Source organism: Pimephales promelas, chromosome 3, assembly GCF_988280905.1.
Source record: "Pimephales promelas chromosome 3, fPimPro1.hap1.1, whole genome shotgun sequence".
NCBI lineage: Eukaryota > Metazoa > Chordata > Actinopteri > Cypriniformes > Leuciscidae > Pimephales > Pimephales promelas.
This window is the reverse complement of record NC_142771.1, coordinates 42,757,250-42,783,311: the sequence shown is the minus strand read 5'-3', so window position 1 is coordinate 42,783,311 and position 26,062 is coordinate 42,757,250. Positions and strand designations below refer to the sequence as shown.

Here is a 26,062-nt window from a genome sequence, read left to right as displayed (position 1 = left end):
AACATAAAACCCAACAAGTTCAGCTAACTCATTTCATTTGAGGACACCGATGAACTCAATTCAATTAAGTTTATGAAAAACAATAGTTATGAGTACTGTGAGCTTATTCTTTATACACAATTAAACTTTACACTGCATTCAAATACTTTATATAGCGGAAACTTCACTGTATTGAGTAAAAAGAGTGAAATTACAAACTTTAAATTAACTTTTTTAAGTGCTTCCAGCTACTGCTAGCTCACAATATCACACACTAAGTCAAATCCTATAAGTTAAGCTAACACATTACATTTGAGGACACTGATTACCTTACTTACATTTTTAGAAACTAAAATAAGATATACATCGCAGTCAAGATGTTAATTGACTAATTAAGTGATGATTGAACATTAGTGACGAACACATGGGTAATATAAACATTACAGAAGTAAAACGGCTCACGAATGCTATTTCTATTCTTTATACAATCTTTGATATATATATATATATATATATATATATATATTATATAGCATATCTCAACTGCTTGATTGCTTGCCTGAGTGAAAAAAAAAAAATGGGGGAAAAAACCCTAGTGAAAAAAACAACAACATAAAAATACATTTATGTCATACTAAGCACACTACAATCCATTAACATACAGTATTTACTGACATATCGCTTGAGAATTTCTAATATAAATATTATAATTAAACTTTATTTGGAGTTCATCTCTATTGCACAATACACATTTAATAATAATAAGCCTAAAATGTGTTTTAATATCAGTACTAGTAAGTATAAGGACTGTACAATATCAGTCATTAAATGCAAGATATTTAAAAGTGTACGTGCAATAGTTCCACTTTAGCACAAGAAAATAAACAAGTATCTTTATTTCAATTTAAGCAGTATTTCTGGATAACTAAAATGCATTAAGAACAAAACTAGTACTTCCAATTGACCCTTCGCTAAGCCACGCCCGAAAAACGCTACTGGCCAATTGTGTCTTAGCAACCGTAACTAGGCGTGGGAGGTCTGGCAAGCTTCCGAGCGAGGGAAACCTGCCAAAGCATTGTGCGTATGGATTGTGCAAATCTGAGAAATGATGGGCGTGATCAAGCAGTGTGGGAGACCCATTCACAACTAAATGTCGACAGGATTAACAAAAACAACTATTGCTTGGAAATATTGACGGTTCTTCGGTCATAATCCATATTAACGTAAATTAAGACGATTAAAGACAAGATGGAGGCTCATACTTATATAAATATATTTCAGCATTTTGTTAATCGACGGCCTACTACCCCTAAGTAACTTTAACCCAATGCGATCGCGGCTCTCCTGGTGTCAGTGTTATTCCTCAGGATTTATGGATAAGCTGTTTGATTTACAATTATTAGCATTATTTTCACATTTCACTTACCCTGCTGTGCACGAACACATCTTTAGCTTCAATTTTAAGAAATTATTCTCTAATCGGTTGCATATTATGTCGTGGATATATCCCTCGAATGGAATACTGCAGTCCTTTCTGTCTTGCTCTCTCAGATATTTCACATGTTCACCAAAAATGACTAATTATCTCATTGGGAATGTCTGACAACGGTGCATCCACATTATAACTCAATTCAGACCTGAAGTACACTCACCTAAAGGATTATTAGGAACACCATACTAATACTGTGTTTAACCCCCTTTCGCCTTCAGAACTGCCTTAATTCTACGTGGCATTGATTCAACAAGGTGCTGAAAGCATTCTTTAGAAATGTTGGCCCATATTGATAGGATAGCATCTTGCAGTTGATGGAGATTTGTGGGATGCGAAGCTCCCGTTCCACCACATCCCAAAGATGCACTATTGGGTTGAGATCTGGTGACTGTGGCGGCCATTTTAGTACAGTCAACTCATTGCCATGTTCAAGAAACCAATTTGAAATGATTCCAGCTTTGTGACACGGTGCATTATCCTGCTGGAAGTAGCCATCAGAGGATGGGGACATGGTGGCCATAAAGGGATGGACATGGTCAGAAACAATGCTCAGGTAGGCCGTGGCATTTAAACGATGCCCAATTGGCATTAAGGGGCCTAAAGTGTGCCAAGAACACATCCCTCACATCATTACACCACCACCACCAGCCTGCACAGTGGGAACAAGGCATGATGGATCCATATTCTCATTCTGTTTATGCCAAATTCTGACTCTACCATCTGAAATCAAGACTCATCAGACCAGGCAACATTTTCCCAGTTTCAACTGTCAAATTTTGGTGAGCTCTTGCAAATTGTCGCCTCTTTTTTCTATTTGTAGTGGAGATGAGTGGTACCCGGTGGGGTCTTCTGCTGTTGTAGCCCATCCGCCTCAAGGTTGTGTGTGTTGGGGCTTCTTCACAAATGCTTTGCTGCATACCTCGGTTGTAACGAGTGGTTATTTTAGTCAAAGTTGCTCTTCTATCAGCTTGAATCAGTCGGCCCATTCTCCTCTGACCTCTCGCATCAACAAGGCATTTTCGCCCACAGGACTGCCGCATACTCGATGTTTTTCCCTTTTCACTCCATTCTTTGTAAACCCTAGAAATGGTTGTGTGTGAAAATCCCAGTAACTGAGCAGATTGGGAAATACTCAGACACCAACAACCATGCCACGCTCAAAATTGCTTAAATCACCTTTCTTTCCCATTCTGACATTCAGTTTGGAGTTCAGGAGATTGTCTTGACCACGACCACACCCCTAAATGCATTGAAGCAACTGCCATGCCATTTGGTTGATTAGATAATTGCATTAATGAGAAATTGAACAGGTGAGTGTATATCAGTTTAGCTAACCAAAAGAGCAATCGCAGGGTATTTATATCAACTTCATAAATATGTAAATGTAGTTGTAGTACACTTAACATGAAATACACGTTTTTGTTTGTACAAGGTCATTTTGGAGATGCTTTTAAATGCCTATAAATAACTATTTTGCAACTTTTCATGGCTGTTTACTTTCTAAACATTGATTTTAAGGTTGAAGCTTATACTTAACCTCCCAGGTAAGCCGTGCCCCTAATTGTAAGGCGTCCGCTTGTGTTTGTCACGACACAATCTGACCACTGATCTATTGGACAAAAGGCATCCTTGGGGCTTTTCCACAGAATACGATGCCAACTCAGTGCAGCTATTCCTCAGTAGTTTAACACACACAGGGCTCATCCCAACAACTGTCTAAGGAGCCCAGCGAAGGTCACCAGAGGTTTTCAGGACAAAAGAGCGCTCACACACACACACACACACACACCAGGTTCAGAGACCCTCCTGGAGCTAATAATCAGATAATTAGCTCTCTCTCTCTGTCTTTTCCCTAACTCAAGGTCAAAGTGGCCTGTTATTATTGAGAAATCCCTCTTAAACGAGGACAGCATTCCTGGCCCAGGGCTCTGGCTCTTGAAGCCGGATCTCGGGGAATGTGTAAAATGTGCATATCAGTGCCTCTGTGAGGAGACGTGGCTTTTTCCTGGCGCTTCAGGGGCCGTCGAACACACTTTGGGGTAACTTTACCTGCTCCTGGTACTCCAGCTCTCGGCTCATCAGCTTCTTCTCCACGGTGTGCAGCTGTTTCTGAAGAGTCTCCACACAATCCTGAAGAGCCTGAAGTTGAGAATCGAGTGTTAGATAAAGTAGAGTTCAGATTAAAGGAAAGAAGCATCACTGTCAATAAAACCGAGGATTTGGGGTGTAACGATACCCTCATGTCACGATTCGATGCATATCACGATACCATATTATTGCAATACTCTATGGTAAAGATCAACAAAGAGTGTCCTGTTGATTAAAAAGCTAAATTTGGCTTTGCATTGTGTGTGTGAATGAATAGGCTTGAAAATCCAAAGTAAAGGACAATAGAGACACCAGTAAATTGCAAAGGTCTGATTGGATGAAATCCTTAAAGAGCACAACCTGGTGACATGGAAACATTATTGTCATACTACACTCTATAAACTTCAGGCTAATCTCATTATTAACATATGAACTAGAGCCGGACCGATATATCGGCAGACCGATATCATGGGCCGATATTAGGCATTTTCCAAATTATCGGTATTGAGTTGGTCACGTTGCTTCAATAACAATTAAAAGAACATCCCCATCAGTTCTCTTTTTTATTTATTTTTTTATTTATTTGTTTATTTCGAGCAATATACAGTTACACATGACAAGGCAATGCGCAGCATTTTGGTTAATCTGTACAAGCCTTTAAATTCATAATATTTACATCGACTTTAACAAAACCTAAATCTATTGCTCGAAACGGAGTGGATAGAAGTCAAACTTATTTGAACCCACCCCGGTTAACTCAAATAAGCATGACAGAATTTGTGACTAATCATCTCCAGTTTAAAAAAAATAGAAAATAAATGAATAAATAAAATATCGGCCGATATATCGGAATATCGGATTTTAAAACCCCAAAATATTTGTATCGGTATCGGCCTTCAAAATCCTTTATCAATCCGGCTCTAATATGAACACCCACAATTGCATAAAAAAACCCATTTAGCATCCTGAAACCTGACCCGATGAAGGAAAGTACATGGAAATCAGCAGGAGGTCTTAAAGAGACCAGCTTGTTGAATTGTAAAATGGTTGCAGAAGTTCTAGCATAGCTCTAATGTTGCAGGGCACAAGGCCTGACTTGTAACGCAATATAAATTGACTACTAATCGACCCAGGGTCAAAAATGAATGCTATGCAGAGCAAGTGAGAAGCTTTTTTGAGGAATTGCAACATAATACAGTGTTTAAATCCCACTGTAAGAGAGAAGAAACCTTCAGCCTGTGCTGATGTAATCAAAGAGAAACAACAGCTGTGTACCTCTGACAAAAACTGTCCAGCACTCTCATCCGTTCACTTCAGAATTAACTTTTCCTGATCATTTACTCGCCCCCACGTCATCCAACAGATGTTCATGTCTTCAGTGGAAAAGAAATGAAGGTTTTTGAGGTAAAAGTTCCAGGATTTTTGGTTTGTCTAGATCAGACTCTTATTTCTGGGCTGGGATCGAAAGTGTCGAGACTTTGAAGCTGCACCGAAACTCACATCTGGACCTTCGACCCGTTGGACCCCGCTGAAGACACTATATGGAGAAACATCCTGGAACGTTTTCCTCAAAATACATGATCATCTTGGATGACGTGGGGGAGAATAAATGATCAGGTGAAGTGAACTAATCCTTTAAAATTGACGTCCGTCCCTTGCAACTTCGTTTACATCAGCAATGAAATCTCAAATGAAATATGCCGTCTACCTAAGGTCCACCAGCAGGTTAATTTTGGACAGGCCAAAGGAAAAATTTAGGACGACAAAGTCACGACCTTCCACATCTAATAAAACACAACCAGCCAGTAACCCAAACACCAGCAGATCCCAGAACTGCAACAGGCTTTGTGTGGTGATGTTTCCTGGAAGAGTGCTGACAGTCACGAGCCGAGCCTTTCATGTGGTTCCTAGCAGATTTACCAAACGCCGGGGTGGGGTGAGGGGCCCAAAATATCTCTGTCTTTGTCATAAAAGGACCCTGTCATCTGCGGCTCTCATTAATAAACAGCCTGAATGAGCCATTGTGGGTGATCCCTTTGTCCCGATGTTCTCCTGAAGAGCTCACTGGGTCCGTCCAGACTGGAGAAAGGTCAAGCTGAGCATGAAGGTGAGGGAGGCCAGTAAAGAAAACCTCTTAAAGTGGGTTTTTGTGGCCCGATGCTCTACAGGGCTCCGTTTCATTTGATCTCACAGCATTCAATGGGCCACTTCACCACCAACCCTAAAGGCCCTATCATACGCAAGGCGCAACGCTAGTTTCAGCCCGACACAGTTTTCATTTTCACGTCTTGTTTAAATGGCGAATGCTTTTGCAGCCAGATTTGTGTACTGGTCTGAAAACCAGGTGTGTGTTGAGGCGCATTGATGGCGCCAGCGTTTGATATTAACTTGTTCAACCATTTAAAATGAGTAAAGTTTACACCAAAAATTTTTACAAAAATATCTCACTAACAGACAGACGTCAAAGATTAATTAAGAACTCTTTATTTTAAATTGCCAACATTGAAGACACCTGATGTTAACAAGCAGAATCACTGAAGGAGAAAACCGGCATTTTAAAACAAACCTAAAACAAATACTGATCAGCACAATGGTGACTTCAATGTAAGTTTTTTTTACAAATATTTTTTTAAGTTTTACTCATTTTAAATGGTTAACTTTTAAGGAAATAGTTTAATTAATTATTACTCAATTCTAATGTGTTAAATTGAATTAATAATATTGTTTCTGTGCGATACGCTGTGTTTAATATATCATGAGCAGTGTTGGGTAAGTTACTCTAAAAAAGTAATTAATTACTAGTTACTAATTACCTCTTCAACAGTGTAATTAGATTACTATACTAATTACTCTCTCTAAAAAGTATTTAATTACTTTTAATTACTAATTACTTTCAAAATCCCATATCAATCTCAACCAGCTGAATAATACAAGCATAGACATGAATCTGTTTTAATTCTTTCAAATAAATACTATAAAATTGCATGAATTATCCTTAAACTGACCAGGGTGGAGAAGGTTACATTATAAAAACATACTTTTTAACATCAGACAATACATTTTGATGTTAAACCCACTATTGTTTTCTGTCTGATTTCATGACATTTCACACTTTTTTTCATACATATTTTACAATAATTCATATGAATTTGTACAGGTCGTACAAAAATGCATACGAATCGCTCTGAGATCGGATTACACACAGTATTTACCTCAATTACATCAGAAGTAACTGTAATTAAATTACTGATAAATGAAGAGTAATCCCTTACTTTACATTTTCAAGGGAAAAGTAATTAAATTACAGTAACTAATTACTTAGTAATTAGTTACACCCAACACTGATCATGAGGACTCACAAGTATTTGTGCTAAATCTGCACAGATTTTAGATGGGAGCGCCGACCATTTTTCCCATCGGTAAACTAGCAAAAGTGGATTTGGACACGCAATAACAGCAATTGAGCCGCGCGCTTTAGACCACGCCCCTAAAAAAGAGCGTTAAAGGCCCGTTCACACCAAGAACGATAACTGTATTAGCGTCCGCACCAAGACCCACAACGGGCTTTTTATTCTAGGCTCGTTTTAAATTCGAGTGGATTCTGATTGGCTGTCCGTGTTTTATCGTTTTATCGTATCGTTCTGAAAGTGATCCCGACGATATGGTTCCTCACATCTTTCTAGTTGTGGTGTGAACACTGCTATTCGTCAATATGGAATTGAACCATATCTTTATCGTTGTCGTACTTGGTGTGAAGTACTCCAGGACTCGCGATCCGCACTTGATACGGGATACACCTTGTGTTTTCCCATCGAAATCTTCCAAAGGGGCCAAAGGAAAGCATCGCAGCCTCACAGCTGTTGTTCCTCTCTGCGTGAACGTGTGATTTTCTATGGTGAATCTCTCCAAACGGGGTCCAGATGGCCAGAGCGATACGCTCTTTATCAGCCGGCCAGAGCGGGATCAATCTAAACAACCGGCAAACGTGGAACATTTGATTCCCCGGGGGCGAGAGACAGGCATGGCACTGGCCTTTATTCTCTCACTTTCTTGTCTTGGTTTCCTTCAACAGCTGTTTATCCCCATAGATTACCAAAACACACACACACACACACAGCTAATACGCCGTTCACACACGTACAGACCTGCATAGATGCTCACTCGCACTCAAAGTGAGACCTGAGTCATTTTTCTTGGGTGGTCCACCCCGAACGATAAGGCAAGTATGTTTCCCTCGGGTAAAGGCAACAGAAAAGAGAAAAAGGGCCTCTTTTAAACTGCATCCCATCTTTTGTTAGCACTAGCCGGCTATTCATGTGGAATTTCTATTTGTAGTGTTCTGCTTTCAGAAGTTTTCCAAGCGTCAGATTAAAGAGATCCGCTAATGACGACAAGCCAGAGCACTTTAAACCTACAGAAGTGCAGTTCTGGCCCAGAGGGCTGGTGTGTGTGTGTGTGTGTGTGTGTGAGGCTAAATTACAGACGCTCTTCCCTTCCCTCTGTCTTCCAGCTGTGCACATGTGAGGCTCACGATGACAGCGTGGAATGTGGATGTGGTGGATATACAATGTCTATAACCTGACTATTGAACGATGGATGTGAGGAAGAGTTTTGCTAGCAACAACAACTTATTTATTAAGAGCAGATATTCATTTGAGGTTTATCTAGTCTTAAAGGGATACTCCACTTTTTTTTGGAAATAGGCTCATTTTACCACTCCCCCAGAGTTAAACAGTTGAGTTTTACCTGTTTTTGAATGTATTCAGCCAATTTTCTGATATTTAGAAGAATCAGTAACCAGACAGTTTCTGGTCTCATTGACTACTATGGAAGTCAATGAGACCAGAAACTGTCTGGTTACTGATATTCTTCTAAATATCAGAAAATTGGCTGAATAGATTCAAAAACAGGTAAAACTCAACTGTTTAACTCTGGGGGAGTTGTAAAGTGAGCCTATTTAAAAAAAAAAAAAGTGGAGTATCTCTTTAATGGGAATCATTCATCCGTGCATGTTACTCTAAAGAAAGAAAAAACGTTCATAAGTAAGGATAATTATTAGAAAATAATAATGAGTGTCATTTGAAAATTCATTTGGCGTAGTGATATGAAATTGTAATGCAGTCGAGAGCTACATTCCCTGAAGATATTTACGCTCGTCAACCAATCAGATTCAAGCATTCAATAGTCCTGCTCCGTTAACACTTCAGTTTTGGGTCCAATTCTCACTATAACTAGTTGCTTATTAGCGTACATGTTTATTAAAACATATTAATGTCTTATTCTGCATGACCATATTCTACATCTCTTGATACCTTAACTTAACAACTACCTTACTAACTATTAATAAGCAGTAATTATGAATTTATTAAGGTAAACTTTAATAGTGAGAAACGGACCCTAATCTAAAGTTTGACCCAATCTTATGTTTTAAACTATTTTTTATTTTGATTTATTCTTTATTCTAACAATAACCAACTAGAATTTGATATTCTCTGAAGAGAATGTGAGCATTACTGGCCTGTGCAAAATTTGCTGCTGTGTTGTGGGTGGTTGCCAGGGCGTTGCTATGGAGCAGTGTGGTTGCTAGGGTGCACCTTCAACTTCTTGAAGGCAAGAAAGAGAGACATATTGTTCTGGCAGCGGCCCAGCGACTCTTTATGAGCTGCAGATACTGGGTTTGTGAAAGCAGTGTTTGAGCTTTTATTTCCTCTCTGCTTTGGTGTTTTGTGGTTCTGACACAGTGACTGCTGCTTTCAAACAATCACAGTTCAATGCAATCCCTAACTCTCCCGTGCCAAGAGCTGAGCATGCCAACACGTCCTTCACAAATCCTTCAGCAAACTACAGACACACAAAGCAGCTTGTGGGAGAGAAAAGCTCCAGTGCAGTGTGTGGCGTAATTAAAACAGACCTGACGCTTGAAGTCTTTCTGAGCGCAGGAAACGGAAATATGAAAGCAAACTTCTGAGTTTAACTGTAACAGATCCTACATCTGAAAGAGAAGAGACAGGTTTTTCTATTGCTGTTGCTCACACTAAAAGCTGCAGAGTGGAGAATTTGATGAAAATGAAATAGAAAATCATATTACTGAATGAGTGACCTCATTAGGGCAAGCTTACAATAATGATGTCATGTGGGATTTGGATCATCAGGTTGAGACAATCCTGGTGACAGATATGCTACTTATCTGTTTAATCCTATGCAATATTTATGGTCTATTTTTTTCAATGGATATATATGAAGAGTTCAGATGCAAAAGCCTCTAAATGCCATTTGAAATTTTCTTCTAAAATGACCATTTTTATCAAGCTTGTATATTTAAGTTCAGTAATTTCACTTAAATGACAATTAATAGGTAATCTCCATTGCCATTTAAGTGAAATTACTGAACAAGCTTGATAAAAATGATCCTTTTAGAAGAAAATTTCAAATGGCACTTAGAGGCTTTTGCATCTGAACTCTTCATATATATATATATATATATATATATAAAATATATATATATATATATATATATATATATATATATATATATATATTATTATTATTTTTTAATTATTAATGCAGTATTTTTGTTTAATATAGAGTGTAGGCCTTCAGAATTTTTTTTTTTCAGAAAATTTATTTTTGCTCTATAATATTTATTCTTTTTAATTTAGTATTTTGAGACAATTTGATTTAATTTATTAATATTTATGCAATATTTATGGTCTATTTTTTCAATGGAAATATATATATATATATATATATATATAGAGAGAGAGAGAGAGAGAGAGAGAGAGAGAGAGAGAATTTTTTTTTTGAAGAAAATTAGCACCATCTGGTTACAGTATAGAGAAAAAAAAAGAGGCATGTGAATTCCCCAGCTGTTTATGAACACATTTTTATTTTTTTGGTGGATTTGAATATATAATTGAAACAATCTCAAAAACTATTTCTTATTAAAAAATTGTAAAAAATAAATAAAAAATTGTGAATTTTTGTGTTTTTGTCAATTTCCCTTTCATTTCCTATGGGGGTCATTTTTGACTAATTTTTTTTCAACCACTTAGCATGCTCGGATCATGAACTCACTTTTTTGTGTTCACATACCTAATGCCAGAAATGTCACCAAGTTCCGTAACATTCCGATGAAGCTGTGATTTTTAAAAATTCAAAACAGATTTTTTGAAGTCTGAATTTATTGGTGTATATGTGTATAAAAGTGTGTTTGTATGTGTGTGTGTGTGTAAATTTTTTGCACTCTTGATGTTGTAGAGTGTTCACCCCTTTACTGTGGTATACTTCTTTTAAGAATCGTGGCCGATTTGTAGATTGTACAAACAAAAATTCAGAGAATTATTGTTGTTTTTGTAAATTTCCCATTCACTCAACAATGGGTCGGTCATTTCTGACCGAAGACCACGAGTGTGACTATTTTTTTTTATGACCACTTAGCATGCTCGGATCATGACCTCAATTTTTTTGTATTCACATACCAAATGCCAAAAAAGTCACCAAGTATCATAACCTTCTGATGAAGCTGTGATTTTGAATAATTCAAAACAGAAAATTATTCGGTCAGAAGTGACTGAGGACCATCCGAGGGTAGGGTTAAAATCCTTTTTTAAAGTGTGTTATATACACAGGTATATTGTGAAATATTATTACAATTTAAAACTTTAGGTATATACTAAAGTGTAAATTCCTGTGACCAAAGCTGTATTTTCCTCATCATTACTCCAGTCTTCAGTGTCACATGATCCTTCAGAAATCCCTCTAATATGATGATTTGATGATCAAGAAACATGATTCTGATTATTATCAGTGTCTAAAACAGTTATTTGTGTTGGATTCTTTGATGAATAGAAAGTTTTTATCAAAAATAGAAATCTTTTGCAACATTAAACACAAACGTTCAAAAGTTTGGGCTCAGTAAGAATTTTTATTTTATTTCTTGGGGGAAAGAAATTAAATAAATCAACACTTTTATTCATCAAGGATGAATTAATTGATCAAAAGCTAAATACTTTTATAAGGTTAAAAAAGATTCTATTTAAAATAAATGCTGTTTTTTTAACGTTATATTCATCAAAGAATCCTGAAAATAAATGTACACAAATGCTTTCAACATTGATAATAATAATAAAAAAATAGATCATCAGATCATCATATTAGAGTGATTTCTGAAGGATCATGTGACACTGAAGACTTGAGTAATGATGAGGAAAATTCAGCTTTGATCACAGGAATAAATTACACCTTAAAATATATTAAAATAGAAAACAGTTATTTTAAATGGTCATATTATTTAACAATATTACTGTTTTGTTTGTGTTTTAATCAAATACATGCAGCCTTGGGTGAGCAGAAGAGACTTCTTTAAAAAAAAAAAAAAAAAAATTAAAAATCTCACCGATCCAAAACGTTTGTAGTGTAGTAAAGCAATCAAGTACAGCAATCTTGTTAAATATTATTACAATTTGAAATAGAAAACCGTTCTTTTAAAAATGTAATTTATTCCTGTTATACAAAAAGCATCATTACACTAGTCTTCAGTGTCACATGATCCTTCAGAAATAGTACTAATATTCTACTATAATAAATGAAATCAGGTTCATAACTGAAAAATCTCTTTAAAACAGCTTGACTTGATTTTCTAGGCTTTGGTTACGTAGACTTTCAATGGCGGGACAGAAATATCCCAGGTTTCATGTCAAATATCTCATGAAAGATATGGTTTTGGAACAACATGAGGATAAATAAATGCTGACAGAGTTTTTCATTTTTGGGGAACAATCCCATTTAGGACATTATTTATCATGTACAACAGAAGTGTGTGAGCTGCACTTTCGAGGCTTCTCACACAAGCCAATGGCATGTTATCACACACTGCTTCCTGTGATACGAGGTTCAAAGGGTTCTGGGAATCTGCCCCGTCCAACATACACTCATTCATCAGATACCCTCTTCCCAGACACACACACAGATTTGCTAACTCATCATTCCTGTGGCTGTGAGAGAGTGTGTTAAACCTCAGCCATATGAACGAGAGCCTCACACACACACACAAACAGATACGCTCATCATTCCTGTGGCTGTGAGAGTGTGTGTTAAACCTCAGCCATATGAACAAGAGCCACACACACACAGCTCAGAGGTCATGCCAGGGTCAGAGAGAGAACGAGTGAACAACAGGACACATTTTTTACAGACACTGTGCTTGAACTTGAACACACACAAACAAACTAAATGGCCGGATGAAGTTTCTGTCATCGATTACTCCAAACCGGCATAGTTGTGTTCTGTTCTTTTGCAGAGTGCAAAATAAGATCTTTTAAAGAAGGTTTCAGCCCCACTTTACACTCAGTTTCTTGTACTAACTTTCACACACACAATGCAACATCAACACAATCACAGTATATAGTAATTAAAGACACCTAATATAAAGTGTGAGAAAAAATTGACCAAAATTCAAAGTAAGAATTGTGTCGATGTTGGTGGATACGGGTACAGTTAGGACAGGTTTGGAGGTATGAGTAGGTTTAAGGTTGGGTTAAGATTGTACTTATACACAGAAATTAATTAGAGGTATAATTACATGACTGCATTTTGAACGTAAGTACAATGTAAAAACAGGCACTTAATATAAAGTCAGACCCATTTTCTGCTGCATAAAGCACAGCCTCTCGTACCTAATTGCTTACTTAATATCTTCATGCCTTATAGTCACCCTTAGCAGATTAGACCTGGCTGATCATTTAGTCCACATTTTGCGACGATCAAGCAATCAAGCAAGTGAGATTCGCTAAGTATTTATCCCTTTGTGTGAGAATGCTCTATGCAAAATAAAAGTTGGATATTCTTATATATCAAACTTAGAGACGAGGGGTTAAAATTTTGTGTTTCCATAATCCTTTAAATTGCGCAAGATGAAAATACACCCATTGGAAACACGTCAATTTCGGAAAAACTCCCTTATTCGGCAAATAAGTTTTTACGTACGCATGATGTGTTTTTTCTGGCAATTCAAAACAGGAATATTTCGCAAAACTGCAATGGAAACAGTTTTTGTGCATTTACAGTCACCTGACCCACGTAACAGTCGATCGCTCTTTAAAGATGAAGTGTGTGTTTGGACAGAAGATGAGACACAGTTCATCATTAAACTCATAAAAGTGATATCGATTCTTAGTCATCCTGTTTATTTGAATGAATTTATCATTGTATCGCGGCTGCGCGCATCCAAAAAAATCCCAATAATATTTGTGCTTTGTTACTATTGATATGAAACAAAGTCTCAATTTTTAAATTAAGTCCATTTCCTTTAGAAATTCAAAAACATAATTAGTGTTTTGGCGCTGTGGCGTGAGATCGCTCTGGAGAAACAGCAGCGCTGATCTCTCTTCCGGCTTAATAATACCAGTCACAGCGCCAAATAAACATGAATGAGCATCTGAAAGTGTGTTAAAGATAGAGGACAACTTATCGAAATCCGTATCATGTCACATTGATTCGCTCAATCAGCGTTTCAACCGTGGAAAGACGTCAGTTAAACAGCTTGTATTCAATGTCATCTTCATATTTACCTCAGAAAACCCGCATAAACTCGTTAGGCCGGATTCACATATAGCGCCTAAAAAACGCATAGAAAACGCCGGGCGCGCCGCATTCTCCTTTTTTCCAAAACGCTTGGTTGGTTCTTGTCACGTGACCTATTGTGCGCTTATGGTGCGCTTGCGGCTAGGGTTGGGTATCGTTTGAATTTGAATGATTCTGATTCCGATTCCTTGTTTCGATTCCGGTTCCTAACGATTCTCGATTCCGATTCTTTTAAGGGGCAGGATCAAAAAAGTTTAGCTAACCTTGCTAACCAACGGTCTTTCTGAAAGAAATAATCCTTTCTGAAGGAAATACTCCTTCTGTAAAAATACTCCTTTTGTCACAAATTTTGCATTTTGCCGAGATTTCGTTATTTTTAGAAAAGTGAAGCCAAGAAAAAAGGATCGCCAACGTAAGCTACTCATGTTCGACTCGCGCGGTTATGCCAACACTTCCGGTAGACGCTTCTTCGTTGGTGTTGTTCAGCGGTTTCTTCTTCCGCTCGGTGGACTGTGAATATCGAAACTAGGAATCGAAATTTTAACTTTTGAACGATTCCGGGAAAAACGAAAAGTTAGTCTCGGTTCCAATCGATACTCGATTCTCGATACCCAACCCTACTTGCGGCATTCTGAAAAGTTGAGATGTTTTTATCTCGACGCGGCGCGGACGCGCTTGGAAAAAACGAGCGCGTCGCACCGCGACCGCGTCGCTTCCATTATGAGCGCGCATACCACGCGCCTACATTTGAAATAACGAACTTGAGCGCGCAAAAGACGCGATATGTGAACCGGCCCTTAGTCAGCTAGAAAAAAATAAGAGAGGAGCATTTTGCTAAATATATACACTATATTACATATGCATTATAATCTTAATGTTCTTCAATATTTAATGCATTTTTAAATAAATCTGGCAAGTTTTTATGACAGCCACCATTTAAATGTTTATATTTCATATAATCTTCTTATTATAAAAATAAATAAAAGTGTAATTTAAGTGTTTGTATAGCTATAAAACAGTTCATTATTACCTTCATATTAGGCTAATAAAGCCTATAGGCTACAACTAGACTCCCATAGTTTACAGCATTAGTTAACTGATATCCAAAATAATCATTTTTGAATCGAAATCGAATCGAATTGCAAGCTTGTGAATCGAAATCGAATCGAATTGTGAAATTTGTGTCAATACCCAGCCCCAATATATATATATCCAGTATATATACATATATAATAATGGTTAGTGCGGTGACTGAGATATACAGTATGTGAACCTACCGCCATGATGTTTGGAATGACTATCGCAAGAGGAAAGCAATAATTATTTGGTCGCATAACATCGGTTAATGGAAACCCATCGTTTTTTAGCGACATTTAGAAAAAAGTGCAAAAGTTTTGCGCAAATCTATACTGGAACCAGCAAAGGTCACATCTGTCTCTGCTCTCGCTTCTAGTCAGAGAGCAAACGCATGCCAGGACGCATTCTCTCATCGGACGTGTGTTAACGTGTCTTACACACATCTTACAGCACACACTTGAGGAGTGTTTAAGATAGCCTTGAGAATGCCACAAGCTCAGATGAACACGTGGTTACACATGATAGACTCACTCAGGCAGGACTGCACCTGAGAAGGGAAAGTATCATGTGATTTGACATGTTTGATTGAGTTTTACATGTTCTGAAGAAAGTGTGAGTGGTGCGAAGGGGGGCGATCCGACAAGACAGTTGAATTCAATTAAATCTGCTCATTATATGACGTGAACTTGGATTAAACACCTTGATTAATGTGGATATGGATTACTTTTATGATGTTTTTTTGAAATTTTTGAATTCACCGTTCTGGATCAGAAAAGCACGCTAATAAACATAAAGCTGAGTGTGACGACAAAGCACAAACTCATCTCCGTGTAGTGCTCCTGTAGAAGGATATAAATAGAAAAGTCATTATCAGAAGGACACATGCCACATGCGGCCGGATGTATGTGAGATGTGTCCCGTGCTGTGTGAGTGATGTCAGGGCGAGAGACCAGCGTGGCAGGGACCCGTGGAGAAGGAGGCGCTGATCAAAGTGCTGTGGTTTGACACTGAGGTGGGGAACTATTGTTGATGTCACAGCCAGGCTTAAACAGCAGCTGGATGGGATGGGGCTGCTGGGTTTAAAGGGATAGTTCACCCAAAAATGAAAATTAGCCCACGATTTACTCATCCTCAAGTCATCCTAGTTGTATATGAAATTCACAGTACGTCGACTTGCACAGGCCGTCTGCTAGTTATGTTAGTCGCTAAAGTTTTAAATATGGATATTTTTCTTACACAAACATATCACTTCACTTCAGAAGGCCTTTATTAACCTCCAGAGCCGTGCAGAGCACTTTAATCATGGATGAATGCACTTTTATGATGGATAGATGCACTTTTATGATGACAGATGCACTTTTATGATGATAAACTTTTATGATGGACAGATGCACTTTTATGATGGATAGATGCACTTTTATGATGATGCACTTTTATGATGGATAGATGCACTTTTATGATGATAGATAAACTTTTATGATGATAGATGCACTTTTATGATGGATAGATACACTTTTATGATGATAGATGCACTTTTATGATGATAGATGCACTTTTATGATGGACAGATGCACTTTTATGATGATATATGCACTTTTATGATGGATAGATGTACTTTTATGATGATAGATGCACTTTTATGATGATGCACTTTTATGATGATAAACTTTTATGATGGACAGATGCACTTTTATGATGGATAGATGCACTTTTATGATGATAGATAAACTTTTATGATGATAGATGCACTTTTATGATGGAGAGAAGCACTTTTATGATGATAGATGCACTTTTATGATGATAGATGCACTTTTATGATGGACAGATGCACTTTTATGATGATATATGCACTTTTATGATGGATAGATGTACTTTTATGATGATAGATGCACTTTTATGATGATGCACTTTTATGATAAACTTTTATGATGGACAGATGCACTTTTATGATGGATAGATGCACTTTTATGATGATAGATAAACTTTTATGATGATAGATGCACTTTTATGATGGACAGATGCACTTTTATGATGATATATGCACTTTTATGATGGATAGATGTACTTTTATGATGATAGATGCACTTTTATGATGATGCACTTTTATGATGATAAACTTTTATGATGGACAGATGCACTTTTATGATGGATAGATGCACTTTTATGATGATAGATGCACTTTTATGATGATAGATGCACTTTTATGATGGACAGATGCACTTTTATGATGATATATGCACTTTTATGATGGATAGATGTACTTTTATGATGATAGATGCACTTTTATGATGATGCACTTTTATGATGATAAACTTTTATGATGGACAGATGCACTTTTATGATGGATAGATGCACTTTTATGATGATAGATAAACTTTTATGATGATAGATGCACTTTTATGATGGATAGATGCACTTTTATGATGGATAGAGGCACTTTTATGATGATAGATGTACTTTTATGATGATAGATGCACTTTTATAATGGATAGATGCACTTTTATGATGATAGATGCACTTTTATGATGATGCACTTTTATGATGACAGATGCACTTTTATGATGATAAACTTTTATGATGGACAGATGCACTTTTATGATGGATAGATGCACTTTTATGATGATAGATAAACTTTTATGATGATAGATGCACTTTTATGATGGACAGATGCACTTTTATGATGGATAGATGCACTTTTATGATGATAGATGTACTTTTATGATGATAGATGCACTTTTATAATGGATAGATGCACTTTTATGATGGATAGATGCACTTTTATGATGATAGATGTACTTTTATGATGATAGATGCACTTTTATAATGGATAGATGCACTTTTATGATGATAGATGCACTTTTATGATGATGCACTTTTATGATGACAGATGCACTTTTATGATGATAAACTTTTATGATGGACAGATGCACTTTTATGATGATAGATAAACTTTTATGATGATAGATGCACTTTTATGATGGACAGATGCACTTTTATGACGGATAGATGCACTTTTATGATGATAGATGCACTTTTATGATGATGCACTTTTATGATGATAAACTTTTATGATGGACAGATGCACTTTTATGATGGATAGATGCACTTTTATGATGATAGATGCACTTTTATGATGATGCACTTTTATGATGATAGATGCACTTTTATGATGATGCACTTTTATAATGGATAGATGCACTTTTATGATGATAGATAAACTTTTATGATGATAGATGCACTTTTATGATGATAGATGTACTTTTATGATGATAGATGCACTTTTATGATGGATAGATGCACTTTTATGATGATAGATGCACTTTTATGATGACAGATGCACTTTTATGATGATAAACTTTTATGATGGACAGATGCACTTTTATGATGGATAGATGCACTTTTATGATGATACATGCACTTTTATGATGGATAGATGCACTTTTATGATGATGCACTTTTATGATGACAGATGCACTTTTATGATGATAAACTTTTATGATGGACAGATGCACTTTTATGATGGATAGATGCACTTTTATGATGGATACATGCACTTTTATGATGGATAGATGCACTTTTATGATGGATAGATGCACTTTTATGATGATAGATAAACTTTTATGATGATAGATGCACTTTTATGATGGATAGATGCACTTTTATGATGGAGAGATGCACTTTTATGACAGATGCACTTTTATGATGATAGATGCACTTTTATGATGATAAACTTTTATGATGGACAGATGCACTTTTATGATGATACATGCACTTTTATGATGGATAGATGCACTTTTATGATGATGCACTTTTATGATGACAGATGCACTTTTATGATGATAAACTTTTATGATGGACAGATGCACTTTTATGATGGATAGATGCACTTTTATGATGATGCACTTTTATGATGGACAGATGCACTTTTATGATGATAGATAAACTTTTATGATGATAGATGCACTTTTATGATGCATAGATGCACTTTTATGATGGATAGATGCACTTTTATGATGGATAGAGGCACTTTTATGATGATAGAGGCACTTTTATGATGAATAGATGCACTTTTATGATGGATAGATGCACTTTTATGATGGACAGATGCACTTTTATGATGGATAGACGCACATATATCATGGATAGATACACTTTTATGATGGATAGATGCACTTTTATGATGGACAGATGCACTTTTATGATGGACAGATGCACTTTTATGATGGACAGATGCACTTTTATGATGATAGATGCACTTTTATGATGGATAGATGCACTTTTATGATGGATAGACGCATATATATCATGGATAGATACACTTTTATGATGGATAGATTCACCTTTATGATGGACAGATGCACTTTTATGACGGACAGATGCACTTTTATGACGGATAGATGCACTTTTATGACGGATAGATGCACTTTTATGATGGATAGATGCACTTTTATTAAGGATGGATGCACTTTTAATGGACTTAAAAAGGAAGAACTCTGATTGTAGAAGAATGTCATATACACCTAGGATGGCTCGAGGGTGAGTAAATCATGGGCTAATTTTCATTTTTGGGTGAACTATTCCTTTAAACGAGGGGTTGAAACCGGACTAGTGTCATTTGTGTGCGGGAACACAACTGCACCAAAGTGAGTCTCAATGTGGCGAAGTAGCTTTGATCACACACACATGTTCCAATATAAACACCATAAAGAACACTAATGTTTACTTTATGGTTATAATTCATGGAAAGTAGATAATAAGCAATTGCTTGGCATAAATGTGCAGTATTCATAGACTGACTGTGAACTAGGGAATTGCATCATTAATCATAATTAATCATTTCTGAAAACAGACTCTCAGTCTTTATTCGTCTTTATCTCATGGTTTCTCAATAGAATTCATGAAAGTATAGAATAGAATATCAATAGTTCTAATAGGGACTCAGTGTGACAACATGTCATCAACATGTCACAACATCTCAACTGCTAATTAAAATAATATCAGATCAGTCTAATTTAAAATAAAACACACACAAAAAGAAATATTAACTTAAGTAAGAAATTTAATTTTGCTATGGTAAAAAAATGTTCAGTGATATCTTCCAAAGATTTAAAATTTTTGGCACAGTGTTTTCTCTATATAGTGTTGATATGGCGGCACTAATACACTACGTTTTAGTTTTAAACCGTGTGTGTTACAACTACCACAGCAGATCCCCAATGTTAAATTAACACTGAAATGAATTATATAAACTAGCGTTAAAATGAAAAATTAAGCAGTGTTAAAGTTAATGAGATAATTTAGTGAATATTTGAGTGATGATTGAGCATTATTGAAGACACCCAAGTCATCATAATGGTGATCAGTGTTTGTTTCAGTTGGGCTCTTGACCCTCAAATGATTACTTTTAGATTTTGATTGGCTGCTGAGTTTATATATATTTAAACGGTCTTGTTGTAGAGAAGCACATGACGTCAGCAACAAGTCTTGCTGGATATGCTTTGGGACGTTTGCAGTTTCTACTGGTGTGAGCGGGGCAAATATAGAGGACAGCATGAAAAAGCAGTAACACACACTTGATTAAAGACAGAAGGAACGCTTTCACAGACAGTCTTTCTGAAGCTTTCGGGTGGAGAAAGTGGGACTTTAGGAGAATTGCCAAACAAACACATGTTTAATCTTAAGCAATATAGAGACATCTGATAGCAGACAGCGCAATCAGAACAACTGTTTTGGGATTATTGCATTCAAACGCGCCACACTTTGATGTTTCTTTCTGCTCTTTTTTGTCTCAAGCCCTTCAGCTTTCATAATCCGCCTTTGAAGTAAGATACTTGGCAACAGTGTCGGTGTGTGACACGCTTATTCTCACGGTCCAAACACACACACTCTCTGTCCTAACAGTAATGCTACAGTACACATGTGTCTGGACTTCCATCAACTAGCCAGTCATTAATTAGACTCTCATTAACAGCAGTTAACACTCTGAACACTGAAGCTTTCACACACTCAAACACACAGCAACCGGACTACCATTATGGTCCTGAAATTAGTTGAACTTGGTGTGTAAAATTCATAGTGCAACTGAAACACTCATAATGAGAGAGCCGGTTCACAAATGACTCTTCTTCCTGGTTTTACATGGTCATAAACAGGAGTTTTGAATATAACATGAAGTTAGTAAGTTGCACTCATCTTACACTTTCCACAAAAAAAGTCTAGCAGATGCGTATGTATCTTAGCATCTCATTTGTTCATACAAACTGAGGGATGAATCAAAATGATCCCAAGGTGATTTTTACACTATAATCGACACTGTGAGGTCATTGACGTGGGAGGAGCCATAGATTTCTGCGTTCAGTTTGTGTGGCGGATTTTTGAGATCTACGAGGTTAAGTTTACTTCATTTTTCTTTGGCAAGTTTTTGCAATTTTAATGTAAATTTCACATATGAAATTGGGGAAACTCTACTTAAATTAAGAAAATAAGTAATTTTAACTTGTCTAGTAAAAGGTTGAGTTGTATCTATTTAGTTGAAGTTTCCTTTGCAATAAATTTCACTCAAACAATGTAACAGCGGATTAAACCACACTTTTAAAGTATATTAGAAACATATAATAAATACAATATCTAAATATCTGAATTTTGCATGCATCATGTGAACGCACAGACCTCAATACTTGGTACTCAATGATGGTAACATTAGATGGACCGTTTTTGTGTTTGAGTGTGTCATTTGAAATAGAAAATGAACTCCAAATGGAAAGTTACTAATCATAACAGCAAAAGTAATGATTAATCAGTGTAAACACAGCTGGAAACCAGTGAAAAATCAACCTTATTAATTATTCAAGGCCCAGTGCATGAACACCAGTATCAGAAACGTTTAGTAACTTTACAACGCTGATATTTACACTTTCACTTCTACACGCTTGAATTGAGTTTGAATATAGAATTAACTTTTTCATGTAAATTACAGTTTTTGTGTGTGGTATTTAACCCTCTGATGGTCTTCCTTTATGAGTCACGTCCTGGGCCTTCCCGGTCAGAAGTGACCGGAGGCCTAAAAATGAAACTTCTTCCATCCCAGAAAAACCAATGCAATTTATTTTTGTTCTATAATATTTATTCTTTTTAATTTAGTATTTTGAGACAATTTGATTGAATTTATTAATATTTATGCAATATTTATGGTCTATTTTTTTCAATGGAAATATATATATATATATATATATATATATTTCTATATATATGTATATATATAATATATTTTTTTTAATTATTAATGCAGTATTTTTGTTTAATATAGAGTCTAGGCCTTCAGAAATGTACAGCCCTCTATGGAGAGGCATGTGAATTCCCCAGCTGTTTATGAACAATTTTTTTTTGGTGGATTTGAATATATGATTGAAACAATCTCAAAAACTATTTCTTATTAAAAAAACTTGTAAAAAAAAAAAACTTTTGATGATAGATGCACTTTTATGATGGATAGAAACACTTTTATGATGGATAGAAGCACTTTTATGATGGATAGACGCACTTTTATGATGGACAGATGAACTTTTATGATGGATAGAAGCACTTTTATGATGGATAGAAGCACTTTTATGATGGATAGACGCACTTTTATGATGAACAGATGCACTTTTATGATGGATAGACGCACTTTTATGATGGACAGATGCACTTTTATGATGGAGAGAAGCACTTTTATGATTGACAGATGCACTTTTATGATGGATAGATACACTTTTATGATGGACATATGCACTTTTATGATGGATAGAGATAGATGCACTTTTATGATGGATAGATGCACGAATCTCTTGAATGAATAAATGCATGAATGATTCAAAGAAAAATGTCACTTATCGCCACCTACTGGTGTAACGATGTAACAGTCGTTATTTGAAGCGCCGAGTTACTTTCGAAAGGTGATTTGCTTTATTTTGACCACTACTGTAGACGTCGGTGTTTGTATCTAAATGGTAACTTTGTATCCCAGTTCTTCTGTGATAATTTGAAATGACCGTAACACAGAAAAAAAACGATACTTTGTGGTTGAAAAGATCGTTTGTGAAGCTGTTTTATACTTACACTGTACATGATACCGGATCTGCGGCAGGGCCAACACAAATTTCAATCAAAAAAAAAATTGTTTACTGCTGAATACTATTTCACACACAATTGTTTTTCAAATGCACTATTGATTTCTTATATTACAGCATGTGCTGATAATGTCTATGTCCCAATGTTTGGGAGAGTACAGGAAAGCTGAGTGACAATCCTGAGCAGTTCAAAGCTTCGAAACCCTCGTAAAAACAGCACACACTCCAATCGGCCACGATACCAAACCCTCTTTGTAAGCTCCATAAAGGACAGCAAAGTCATGTCTACTCAATAAAAGCCCGGGCCAGACTCCGCCACCTCTGTCATGCAAAAAGCCATGTTGGAGGCCTTTTGTGCACAGTTGTTTCAGTTGTTACACACACAAAGAGCTGAAAACACTCAGTCAGCCAAGATGGATTGGTCAAAACACCGGAACAACAAATCATTTAGATGAATCTAAAGAAGCCTCTTTGTTAAGGGCGTCACACTTTCAGCTCAGTTACATCTGCATCTTTACAAATCACACCAATGGCCTATTTCAATATCAGAACGGCAGAGCTCACAGACATATAGTTGTAATAATGAAGATTCACTGTCTGAGTCGCAATATGCTTACGAGGTGCATCGATGAACAGAAATCCTGTGCCACATGAGTGTGTGTGTGCTGACCTTGTTGGCCTGGCCGGCGTCTCTGTTGAGCTGTGTCCTCTCCTGGTCCCAGCGACTCTGTTCCTCCTGTATTTGTGTCTCGAGGCTCTGCTGGATCTGTCGGCTGTCTTCTTTCAGGTTCTTTAGAGACGTCTGCAGCTCAGCGATCACCTGTGTGAACACACACACACACACACTCGTTCATCTGAGATCAGTAAATCTCCTCGGGGTCTGAGTTAATTACTCAGATAATGGATTCTGCTTAGTTTAATGCTTGACCAGCCGGGGGTAAAGTATTCAGCAATGTCTTAGAGGTTTTTACTAGATCATTTAGAGGCTAAGATCTCAATTCAGTCGCTGGTGTTACATAATCAGTCGTCTCTAAGAGTTCCTGAGAACCAAAGTACAGATACCGTACAGCGAAAATGACTCCATTGCAAGTCACAAGTCACCAATTCCAATACGACTTGAGCAAAAGTCTCAGACAATCTGATTTTTAAGAGTGTTTTACTCGTACTGAATGTAGGCGCTAGTCCTCGACAGCTAAGAGACATGCTAGTGAAAATAGCAAACAATTGATTCGTAAGATGAGAAATCATGTTCATTTAATTGCAATACATAAAGGTCGACACAACAGCCTCTCACATGTCTCAGTTAAGCTCAAGTGCACAAAAAGGCCATAAGTAACGGTCAAAACGGTCAATTCAATATAGCGGATAAGGTTGGGTGAGTAAAGGCGAAACACAAGATGCAATACCTGTAATGCCCTTAGATGGCGATATCGCTTCTTTATAGCAGCAATACACCACTGCAGAAAAAGTCAGGCACCATCCTAAATGTAATGTGTAATTGCTCTACTCAATCACAAAAGTAAAAAGTACATTTACTTACTTAAAAATGTTGTCAAGTAGAGAGTAAAAGTTGATACTTAAGTTGAGTAGCCAAAAAGATACTTAAAGGATTAGTTCACTTTTGAAAAAACTTGCTGATAATTTACTCACCCCCACGTCATCCAAGATGTCCATGTCTTTCTTTCTTCAGTCGAAAAGAAATTAAGGTTTTTGATGAAAACATTCCAGGATTTTCTCCATATAATGGACTTCAATGGGAACCAAACGGTTTAAGGTCCAAAAGACAGTTTCGGTGCAAACTGTTCAAAGGGCTTTAAACGATTCCAGACGATGAATCTTATCAAGCGAAACGATCGCTCGTTTTATAAATAAATAACAAAGTTTAAGTTTTATAATCTCAAACGCTCGCCTTGCTCTGTTCTGTAACGCACTCCTGTTCGAACCCGTTCATCAAAATGAACCAATCTTTTTCCAAGTCATTTGGTTCATTCGACGAAAGAAACGAACGAATTGATTCGGAAAAAAGATTTGTTCATTTTGTTGAACGAGTTCGAACAGGAGAGTCACGAACGTGGACCACAGAACAGAGCAAGGCGAGCGTTTGATCTTATAAAACTTAAACTTTGTTATTTATTTATTAAATGAGCGATCGTTTCGCTTGACCAGACCCTTGTTCATCGACTGGAATCGTTTAAAGCTCTTTGAACAAGTTTGCAGTTTGTACTGAAAGTTTCTTTTGGAACTTGAACCGTCTGGTTCCCACTGAAGTCCATTATAAGGACAAGTTTTTTGAAAAGTGATAATCCTTTAAGAATCTAAAAAATTTAAATTTTTGAGTGGCCAACGCCTTTTTCCAAAATAGTGGCCCTTAGAGAGTATCTGTACCAAATTTCAAGCTTCTATGCCAAAGTAAATGATTTTTTTAAACTAATCTGCTGTCCTATACCTATATAGCAAATATTAATTGCTAAATCAAAACTGTATTATCTGCTAATTGTCACTATAAGCAGTGTTGGGTAAGTTACTCTAAAAAAGTAATTAATTACTAGTTACTAATTACCTCTTCAACAGTGTAATTAGATTACTGTACTAATTACTCTCTCCAAAAAGTATTTAATTACTTTTAATTACTAATTACTTTCAAAATCCCATATCAATCTCAACCAGCTGAATAATACAAGGATAGACATGAATCTGTTTTAATTCTTTCAAATAAATACTATAAAATTACAATTAT

The 26,062-nt window shown here is 36.4% G+C and overlaps 1 protein-coding gene across 2 annotated transcripts in view; it reads right to left on the bottom strand.

Annotated features, from left to right (window-relative positions):
• Window positions 1–26,062, bottom strand: part of cep112 (centrosomal protein 112) — a 242,407-nt gene that overhangs the window by 20,119 nt on the left and 196,226 nt on the right. For both annotated transcript variants that reach the window (XM_089128934.1, XM_089128935.1), the window contains exons 23-24: window positions 23,996–24,145; window positions 3,521–3,610 (exon numbers count right to left, since the gene is read on the bottom strand). In XM_089128934.1, coding sequence (XP_088985060.1) covers window positions 3,521–3,610; window positions 23,996–24,145 — 240 coding nt within the window. The remainder of the gene's footprint in view (window positions 1–3,520; window positions 3,611–23,995; window positions 24,146–26,062) is intronic.